This window comes from Myotis brandtii, unplaced genomic scaffold (genome assembly GCF_000412655.1).
Source record: "Myotis brandtii unplaced genomic scaffold, ASM41265v1 scaffold1042, whole genome shotgun sequence".
Lineage (NCBI taxonomy): Eukaryota > Metazoa > Chordata > Mammalia > Chiroptera > Vespertilionidae > Myotis > Myotis brandtii.
The window spans coordinates 364591-375533 of record NW_005353506.1 but is presented as its reverse complement, the minus strand read 5'-3'; the positions used below and the strand labels follow the sequence as shown (position 1 = coordinate 375533).

Here is a 10943-nt window from a genome sequence, read left to right as displayed (position 1 = left end):
TGGGACACTGGGCCAGCAAGCTCTTATTTAAAAAGTCACTGCACACATTGCACTGTGCTAAGCCTGCAGTGAAAGCTGAGGAACAATGACATGTAATAAACACACTCTCTGCCTTGAGGACAAACACTCAAATTCTAAAGAAAAAAAGTAAGTGAATCAAGACCCTGTCACTGTAGAATAGGGACTGGCACCCTTGCTGCTGGTCAGGGTCACACCATTCCTTCAGGGAAAGTGACCAGCAAAGCGTCGTGTTGAACTGAAAGGTTATGCTTCAGACTGGGGAGGATTTGGTGACAGTGGGAGTCTTTTGGGGCACGCAAGTTGGGTCCTTGGGAAAATTTTAAAAGATTCAGGCCTGGGAAATTAATTTGAAATATGTGAGTACAGAGTGAGCAGGCCTTCCTGAAATGCCGTGGCTGGTCACTTGCGGAGATGGCAGGCATAAATCTCCCATCGTCGCTGAGCCTGAAGGCCTAACTATTTAAGAAGCACAGGAAATGTTGCTAAATTAGCTGTTAATTTTATTTCCCAGAATAGAGGATTTTACACTACTTTCCAACTGCTTTTTTTCTCTTTTTTTGCTGAAAATGTTCCTGCTGGTAAGGCACAATGTGAGATTTTGCTATTCTCATTTTATTGAATTATGTGATGTAAACTGCATTGTATTTTTGTATACAAATACGTTGTGTATTATTACATTACATTGTATGTGATACGCTGTATATTTCTCTCCAGAAAAAGAACAGGTTTAGGAGATTTTTTATTGTAAGTCTTAAGTTGATCAACATGTTATGGTAGCACTACTTCTCTTTTTCTTGTTCTTCTTTACATAGTATGCATAAGAATTAAGCTACTTGAATTAAGCTGATAATGTTTATGGTTTTAGAGGTAAAACTGTTTCATGGTAGTTTTCACTTCTTTTGCTAGTCGCAGCCTTTTGTGGAGCGCCCTTACAATCAGTGTGCAGTGGTTGGAAACGGCGGGATTCTGAATAAGTCTCTCTGCGGAGCTGAAATAGATAAATCTGACTTCGTTTTTAGGTAAGACCTGTTCAGCTGAGTTTTTTGAACCAAAGATCAGTTGGATATTTTACAGGATTTGTGTAAAGATAATCTGTAAATTTTGAGCTGTGTTGTTTAAGTCTACAAATTATCATTATTAATCAGTATTATTTCTTTTGAGAAGTTTTTTCTTTAAAAATGTTTGTTTTGTTAGCCCTCCCCCGAGGATATTTTTTTTTCCTATTGATTTTTAGAGAGGGTGGAAGGGAAGGAGAAAGAGAGAGAGAGAGAGAGAGAGAGAGAGAGAGAGAGAGAGAGACATTGATGTGAGAGACACACGTCGATTGGTGTCCTCCCACACACACCCCGACCTGGGCCAGGGATCAAACCTGCAACCCAGGTACATGCCCTTGACCAGGAAGCAAATCTGTGATCCTTTGGTCTGGGGGTAGACACTAACCACTGAGATAACCAGTCAGGGCTCAGACTACAAATTATTTTGATAAGCTTTCCTGTAGTGTTAAATGGATCATTAGTTCTTCTGAACGTGGATACTAGAAGGATACAAATGTTCTGTGATAATTTACTTTTCAGAAGCTCTGGGTGAAATTATAGTGAAAGAGGGTCTGCACTGCAGGACTTGTCAGAGCCTTCAGTGTATTAAGGTTTTCATGGCTCCTTGAGAGGACTCTATGGAGCAGCATTTCCCAGGTTCACCTGACCTTGAAAACCTTTTTGTGTATTTTTTTTAAAGAGCATTTCAAGGATGTTTTGTTCCCAGATAATACTTGACAAAATGCTGAACTGGGCACTGTTCATACAGCCATGCAATACTATTGTTTATTTAGTTTCCTGACTTGAAATTTAAAAAATTTGTGCAGCTTCTAAATTATGCTCTTTTAAGATCTTTATATCTTAGTACCAGCTAGCTTGCAAAAATAGAAACTAAAGTGGTTTCCATGTGTGCCTGTATTCATAAACCATGTTACAGGATAGCTCTACTTCCAGAATATGAAGGAAAGGTGATTCATTCCTTTCTGATGAAATGCACCTTTTTTCAGTTGAAATGCACCTTTTAAAAATACACACATATTTTTATTGATTTTTAGAAAGAAAGGAAGGGAGAATGGGAGAGAGAAAGAGAAAGACCGTTCCATGTGTGCCTGTATTCATAAACCATGTTACAGGACAGCTCTACTTCCAGAATATGAAGGAAAGGTGATACATTCCTTTCTGATAAAATGCACCTTTTTTTTTTTCAGTTGAAATACACCTTTTAAAAATATATACATATTTTTCTTGATTTTTAGAAAGAAAGGAAGGCAGAGTGGGAGAGAAAGAGAAAGACCAATGTGAGAGCGAAACATAGATTGGTTGCCTCCTGCACACCCCATACTGGGGATCGAGTCCACAACCCAGGTGTGTGCCCTAACCAGGAATCGAACCAGCGACATTTTGGTGCATGGGAAGACACCCTGGCCATGGATAAGTTTGGTGAAGGCCAAGGGAGGGAGAGGTGGGGGTGAGCAGAGGTGGGCAAAGGGTAGGGAAAAGGGTGACACCTGCAATTATGGAAACATTAAAATTTTTTAATAAAATAAATAAATAAATAGAAATAAAATCATTGCGTTATACACTTAAAAAACAGTAAATTGGAATCTGTTTTCCTCTTCCAGGAACACTAATTTTATACCTCAGAGGAGATCCTTTGATCCTTATCAATTCAATGCTGCCCCTTTTTAACAAATAAAAAAAAATGTGATCCATAGTTCCTCCCTCACTTTAATCTCATTTAAAATTTTTATGCTGAAGGTCATAACAGAAAAACAGACCCAGCAGTTCAACAGTTAATGGGTGTGTTCCTCATAATGAATGTTAAAATAGCCAATATCTGAATGACTTAGCCATTTGGTTAAAGTACTCCTTACTAAAAAAACCATCATGAAGATAAATAATTCTTGTAAAAGACTTTTTATAAACTTAAAATTCCCAAAACATCTGTGGTATCATGCCTAAACATCCATTTGACTTTATGCAGATATAGGAAATACTAGTCTAGTTTTTAAGTTTTTAAAATCTCAGCAGTTACTTAATTTATAACTTTAAAATAAATGCATGTATTTCTAGAGCCCGTATTTGCTGATGCCAGGCATCTTTCTGCATATAGAGTTCCCTTTGAAGTTTGCCTTTCAAAGCAAAAGGCAAAAATAAGAGCTAGACTTGATTGGTGTCATTAAAATTTATTTAATTTTTAAGCCTGCTCTTATTTTGGATGTACATTTTATAAAACAATCTGGCAAGTGCTTATTATTACTTTGTTTTCATTTTAAAAGATTGGGAGCTACAAGTTAAGAATGTAAGGAGCAAAGATAGGGGATGACTGGCTTTCCAACTGTGATATATATATATATCACACCCAGTATTTCCTCTAGAAATCTCCTTTGATAGTACTGTATGTGAAAATAACCTTTTATTCTTCAACAGAATATGAGACTGTCCTAGGAAGTAGATTTGTTACAGGAAGCCCCACTAATGAGGTCACTGCTGATGTTTTATCTATGATTAGTATTATTCCAAAGTGCTATATTTAATTGTTTTCAGATAAATCTTTTTATCAAGGTGGGAAGTGCACGTTTCATTTGTTTGTGTGTTTAATAGAGCATGTAATAGGATTTTCAACTTCATTCCTCAGAACACATAAACTTTCAATAGCCTTCCTTAAGGAAATACCTAGAGATGCTCCCTTTGTATGTATAGTTTTAAAGAATTGGTCTATTTGAAATTCTGTAAACGATACTTAGGGAGTCGTAACTAACTTTCCCTTTTTGTGTGTGACAGGAATAGAATTACTCAGAATTACAATTTTTAATTTGTTTTTCAATTTTAAAAAAATTAGTACTCAGAAGAGTACTGAACATCATTATAAGAACATTAGGATTTTATTTATTAACAGCATAATTTGCTGGGAAAACTATCCATATGGGAATCAGGAGATTTTAATTTATTTTATTTTACAATATCTGAATGACTTAGCCATTTGGTTAAAGTACTCATTACTAAAAAAGCCATCATGAAGATAAATAATTATTGTAAAAGACTTTTTATAAACTTAAAATTCCCAAAAGATCTGTGGTATCATGCTTAAACATCCATTTGACTTTATGCAAATATAGGATAAATATACTAGGGATATGCCCGCAACCAAGATACATGCCCTTGACTGGAATCGAACCTGGGACACCTCAGTCCGCAGGCCAACACTCTATCCACTGAGCAAAACCAGTCAGGGCTTAATTTTTTTAATGTAATCTTTGTTCTGGCAGACTCTATAACCTTCACCACAATTCCTCAATGTTTTAAAATCTGTAAATTGGTGATTATACCAGTGTGGGAATATAATCAATACAAATAATTTTAATCAGAAGAGTGTGAACTCTTCAAAAGCTAGGCAAGGTTTAATTGTCATTTCTAGTATTGTTACTTATAAAGGTCTTAATCTATGTTGAAGTCACTTATCAAATTTGTATGTTATATGCAATGTTGAATCAACTAAGAGTTCAGTACTTATTAAATAGTTTTAAATGCAAATTGGATGAATTCTGAAGAATCTTAACAATGATTTTCTAAAAAAAAAAACTGGAAATGGGCAGGGGAGGTGGAGGATGGTGTAGGACAGATGAATGGTGATAGACGGAGACTTGACTTGGGGCGGTGAACACACAAAACCATGTACAGATGATGTGTTGTAGAATTGCACACCTGAAACCTGTGTAATTTTATGAACCAGTGTTACCCCAATAAATTCAATAAATTCAATAAATTCAAAAAAATGACAGTAATCACATATGTATGAATGTATTTGTGTGTATGTATTTTATTTTTTCAAGTTGTATTTTGAAAATAATTTCTTCAAAATTTCAGGTGTAACCTTCCCCCAACAACAGGAAATGTTAGTAAAGATGTTGGCAGTAAAACTAACCTTGTGACCATAAACCCCAGTATCATAAGACTAAAGTAAGTATCTCCAACTTACATCACAGTTCAAGAACATTTGTTCATTGGTTAGCATGTTTCTTAATCTGAGCACCAATCTTATTGCTGAGACTGACTTGTAATACAGCTGGCATGGCTTTTGGGGGAAATATACATTTGTCATTTTTGAATTTCTATCAAGGTTGTGGCTCATAAGAAGTTGTGACCAGTTGTACTTCTAATGTCATAAGCTGAATGTTGCTCATCAAATGAAAACTTACTGTTTCTTTATCTTTTTTTATAGTAGTGAAGTTACTTTTTTCAGTTTTCTTTCAGAATTTTAATGTTACTTTTATCTTGGTAGTACTTCCTTGATAAAACCTAATCTATTTGGAAACTTGAGATAGCAAGCCTTAGGAGGACCTGGCTCAATTTGATTTTCACCTTGGATAGTATAATACTAAAGAATAATTCCCATGTTTCATTTTCCACATGTAATTACCATGAAATGTTGGTTGGTTAATAAAAATTCTATATAGTAGTTTTGCTGTATTATTTTAATAAAAAGCGGCTAGTAGTAATTATTAATAGAATACACCCCTCAAATAGTTCTGGTGTCTGTTAAGAGAATATAAAATACTAGAGGCTCAGTGCATGAAATTCATGCACTAGGAATGGGGAGTCCCTCAGCCCGGCCTGCTCCCTCTTGCAGTCTGGAATTCCTCTCAATGTTTTAAAATCTGTAAATTGGTGATTATACCACTGTGGGAATATAATCAATATAAATAATTTTAATCGGAAGAGTGTGAACTCTTCAAAAACTAGGCAAGATTTAATTGTCATTTCTAGTATTGTTATTTATAAAGGTCTTAATCAATGTTGAAGTCATTTATCAAATTTGTATGTTATATGCAATGTTGAATCAATTAAGAGTTCAGCACTTATTAAATAGTTTTAAATGCAAATTGGATGAAATCGAGGAATCTTAACATCAATGATTTTCTAAAAAAAAAAAAAAGTGGTAATGGGAAGGGGAGGTGGAGGATGGTGTAGGACAGATAAATAGTGATAGACGGAGACTTGACTTGGGGTAGTGAACACACAAAACCTCCCTCCTTACTGCCTGCCTGCTCACTGCTCCTTACTGATTGCGCTCGCTGCTCCTTAGTGCTGCCGCAGAGGCAGGAGGGGCTCCTGCCACCGCTGCTGCGCTCACCAGCCATAAGCATGGCTTCTGGCTGAGCGGCGCTCCCCCTGTGGAAGGACACTGACCACCAGGGGGGCAACTTCTACATTGAGCGTCTGCCCCCTGGTGGTCAGTGTGCATCATAGCGACTGGTCATTCCAGTTGTTCTGCCATAACGGTCACTTTCAGTTTTCTTTCAGAATGTTAGTGTTACTCTTTTATCTTGGTAGTACTTCCTTGATAAAACCTAATCTATTTGGAAACTTGAAATAGCAAGCCTTAGGAGGACCTGGCTCAATTTCATTTTCACTTTGGATAGTATAATACTCAAGAATTATTCCCATATTTCATTTTCCACATGTAATTACCATGAAATGTTGGTTGGTTAATAAAAATTCTATACAGTGACTAGTAATAATTATTTTAATCAAAAGTGACTAGTAATAATTATTAATAGAATACACCCCTCAAATAGTTCTGGTGTCTGTTAAGAGAATATAAAATACTAGAGGCCCAGTGCACAAAATTCATGCACTAGGAGTGGGGAGTCCCTCAGCCCAGCCTGCTCCCTCTCGCAGTCTGGAACCCCACGCTCCTTACCTCCTGCCTGCTCCCTACTCCTTACTGCTCGGGCTTGCTGCTCCTTAGTGCTGCCACAGAGGCAGGAGGGGCTCCCGCCACCGCTGCTGCGCTCGCCAGCCATGAACATGGCTTCTGGCTGAGCAGCGCTGCCCCTGTGGAGGACACTAACCACCAGAGGGGCAGCTCCTGCGTTGAGCGTCTGCCCCCGGTGGTCAGTGTGCATCATAGCAACTGGTCATTCTAGTTGTTCCGCCATAATGGTCACTAGGTTTTTATCTCCAATCCGGGACCCCTTGGGCCTAAACCGGCAGTCGGACATCCCTCTCGAAATCCAGGACCACTGGCACCTAGCCACTCACCTGCCTGCCTGCTTAATGCCCCCAACTGCCCTCCCTGCCGGCCTGGTCGCCCCCAATGGCTCTCCTCTGCAGGCCTGGTCGCCCCAATTGCCCTCCCCTGCAGGCCAGTTTGTCCCCAACTGCCCTCCCCTGCAGGCCTTTTTATATAGAGAGGTTGTATCTGAAAGGGTTAAAGAGAATGAAATGGGGCAGAGGAAACTTATTGTGCTTAGCAGATATCTTGCAGAAAGCTTGCAGCCTTGAACACTGCATAGCCCAGATAACCACTAAACATCTGGCAATGGGAGAACTGTTTGCAGCCAGCAGAAGTGCACAGGGAAGGGGGTGTCCCTCAGCCCCGGCCTGCACCCTCTCCAATCCGGGACCCCTTGGGCCTAAACCGGCAGTCGGACATCCCTCTCGAAATCCAGGACCACTGGCACCTAGCCACTCACCTGCCTGCCTGCTTAATGCCCCCAACTGCCCTCCCTGCCGGCCTGGTCGCCCCCAATGGCTCTCCTCTGCAGGCCTGGTCGCCCCAATTACATCAGCAGGACTGTTTGCAACCAACAGAAATTAATAAAAACTTGCCTCTCCCTTCAGTCTCTGCTGATTCCTTTTTTGGACTCAGCCCACCTATACCCAGGTGCCTGAAATAAAAGTTCTTTTGGTACATTATGGCCTCATGTCATAGTTGAACAACCCCAGTCCACTCTGAACCTTTCAGTATCTTTCTCCCAAAAGCTTACTTTCAAAATTGCCCTCCCCTGCAGGCCAGTTTGTCCCCAACTGCCCTCCCCTGCAGGCCTTTTTATATAGAGAGGTTGTATCTGAAAGGGTTAAAGAGAATGAAATGGGGCAGAGGAAACTTATTTTGCTTAGCAGATATCTTGCAGGAAGCTTGCAACCTTGAACATTGCATAGCCCAGATAACCACTAAACATCTGGCAATGGAAGGAACGAAGGACCAGACCCTTACTTCACCAGAACTGTTTGCAGCCAGCAGAAATTAAAACTTGCCTCTCCCTTCAGTCTCTGCTGATTTCTTTTTCGGACTCAGCCTACCTGTACCCAGGTGCCTGAAATAAAAGTTCTTTCCATACGTTATGGCCTCATGTCATAGGTGCACGACCCCAGTCCACTCCGAACCTTTCAGTGTCTTTCTCCCAAAAGCTTACTTTCAAAATACACAAAATTGTGTAATTATTTAAATTAAACATGTAAAGCTATCGCAGTTACAGTGGAGGAAATTTTAAAAATGTGTGTATGTATATTGTTTTTAGGTTTTCTAAAGGAAACTTTTCTTTTATAATCACATGTTCAAAAGATACACAAATCACAAGAGTACAGCTTGATGAATTTTTTTAAATGTATAGATATTTTAAGAATGTCCTATGTTTGAGAAAACATTTTATCATTATAGACTTGGAAAGTGTTTCAGCATCAAAAAGCAACCTTAGATTACTGAGATTGAAAATCAAAGAATATAAGAAATACGTGTCCAGTTAGGGGATGGCCTAGTGAGAAAGTAGAAATTAAATCCTAGAAATACCAAGAAAAAGAAATTAAGGCCTAGCTCTTTCTATTTACAAGATACTTACTATGAGTTTTTTCTGAGTCTATGGTGTGTCTTTTTATGTACAGTGATATGCATGGTTCCATTCTCCTGCATTGAGCATCTGCCTGGTGGTCAGTGTGTGTCATAGTGACCAGTCATTCCCAGTCTTTCTGCTGTTAGGGTCAATTTGCATATTAGCCTTTTATTATATAGGATGTTCAAAAGATACACAAATCACAAGAATACAGCTTGATGAATTTTTTAAAATGTATAGATATTTTAAGAATGTCCTATGTTTGAGAAAACATTTCATCATTGTAGACTTGGAAAGTGTTTCAGAATCAAAAAGCAACCTTAGATTACTGAGATTGAAGATCAAAGAATACAAGAAATGTGTGTCCAGTAAGGGGATGGCCCAGTAAGAAAGAAGAAATTAAATCCTAGAAATACCAAGAAAATGAAATTAAGGCCTAGCTCTTTCTATTTACAAGATACTTACTATGAGTTTTTTCTGAGTCTATGGTGTGTCTTTTTATGTACAGTGATATGCATGGTTCCATTTATTTGGCTAGAGGTAAACTTAGCCTGTGTTACCAAAACCACTACTTTGATGATGATGATTAATATTACTATTATTACTATCATTATTACATTTGGCAGATATGGGAACCTAAACGAAAAGAAAGCAGTATTTCTAGAGGACATCGAAGCCTATGGAGATGCATTTCTTCTGCTGCCAGCGTTTTCCTTCAGGGCCAACACCTTTGCCTCTTTTAAAGTGTACAGCACGCTGGAAGAGTCTAAGGCAAGACAAAAGGTTATATATTTCCATCCCAAGTACCTGAGGAATCTTGCCCTCTTCTGGAGAACTAAAGGCGTGACAGAGTACCGCCTGTCCTCTGGCTTGATGATCGCGAGTGTGGCCATTGAGCTGTGTGAGAACGTGAAACTGTATGGATTTTGGCCCTTCTCTAAAACTGTGCAGGACACACCTGTCAGCCATCACTACTATGACAACAGTTTGCCTAAACGTGGTTTCCATGAGATGCCCAAGGAATACAGCCAAATTCTCCAACTTCACATGAAAGGAATCCTCAAATTACAATTTAGTAAATGTGAAATAGCCTAACCAAAGTGACTTAAAGTGGGAATCGTTGTAATGTAATGCTATAGGTGAGTAACAATGTTTCTGAACACAAAAACTGGTGGTTGTAGGGAATAATAGGAGGAGCCCCATACTTAGTTTGATCAAAGCTCCCCACAAAGTGTGCAACCTCAGCAACTCATTCAGTTCTGATCTTCAATTTCCCTGACTGTACAATGGGGACCAGGATATTTAACTCATATTAGGAAAATATGAAAATCTTTGAAAACTCTTGGCAAACTATTTGCCTGAGGTAAGTACCCCAAGTCTGTTTCCTTTTGATAGTTATAACATTTCCACCCTCACCAGACTGATAATAAAAGGTGTGCTGTTTGAAACCCTTTCTGGAGAGAATACCTGAACTACCAGTACTCACTGAGGTTGTTTCTCTGGCTGACCTCTCTCTTATCAAAAATATCCTTCTCATCTTTCCTCCTGTCTTAAAGAGTGCATTTAAGAAAATTATGTACTAAAACAAGAAACCTTCGACTATTCAGGAATGAAATCCTTCTCTTTGTATGCTAATGTGCCTGCTTCTGATTACATTCACTTGTGTCATTCCCTGAGATGACTGGTATTGGTTGGATTTTAGGCCAATTCTTTTTCTCCTTTATCTACATTTTAAAATCACTTTTTTATTTTGACTTCTTCCTCACTCTTAAGTATTTCCTCTCTCACTGACAGGATCTACTTCAAGGATATGAATGGTTACAATGTCTAGTTTTTCTTACCTGTTGACTTATCCGTGCCCTCACTTATTTAATTAATTTTTTAAAAAAAATCATTGAATAGCTACTTCATGCCAACCCTGTAACAAGCTCTGTGAGAGGGATGCAGAGGTTCCGCAGGAGGAAGCGGACACGCATGTCATCACTATGATCTGGTGTGATACATGTTACCACAATAGCTATGAATAAAGAATTGTGAGGAACAGGCAGGAATAACTAAATCTACTTCGTAGAATTTATTTCAGAGAAGAGGTGATTTCTGAATTATACCTAGATGAGTAAGGTTTTAGCAAATGAAAATAATTCTGGGTAGAGGGAATAGGATAAGGGAGAAAGCTGTCCCCTTGCTTCTGATTCATCAAAACTAGCACAGTTGAAGGCAGGTCATGTTCTTTGCTCAAAAAAACTGCCCCAGGAGGGTAGGATACAGACTG

General features: G+C 38.6%; 1 protein-coding gene across 1 annotated transcript in view; it reads left to right on the top strand.

Annotated features, from left to right (window-relative positions):
* The window catches only part of ST8SIA6 (ST8 alpha-N-acetyl-neuraminide alpha-2,8-sialyltransferase 6), a 165283-nt gene extending 155206 nt beyond the window's left edge, over nucleotides 1-10077 (top strand). The window contains exons 7-9 of the mRNA XM_005856728.2: nucleotides 928-1040; nucleotides 4923-5015; nucleotides 9298-10077. Coding sequence (XP_005856790.1) covers nucleotides 928-1040; nucleotides 4923-5015; nucleotides 9298-9766 — 675 coding nt within the window. The 3' untranslated portion in view covers nucleotides 9767-10077. The remainder of the gene's footprint in view (nucleotides 1-927; nucleotides 1041-4922; nucleotides 5016-9297) is intronic.
* Nucleotides 10078-10943: the final 866 nt, after the last annotated feature.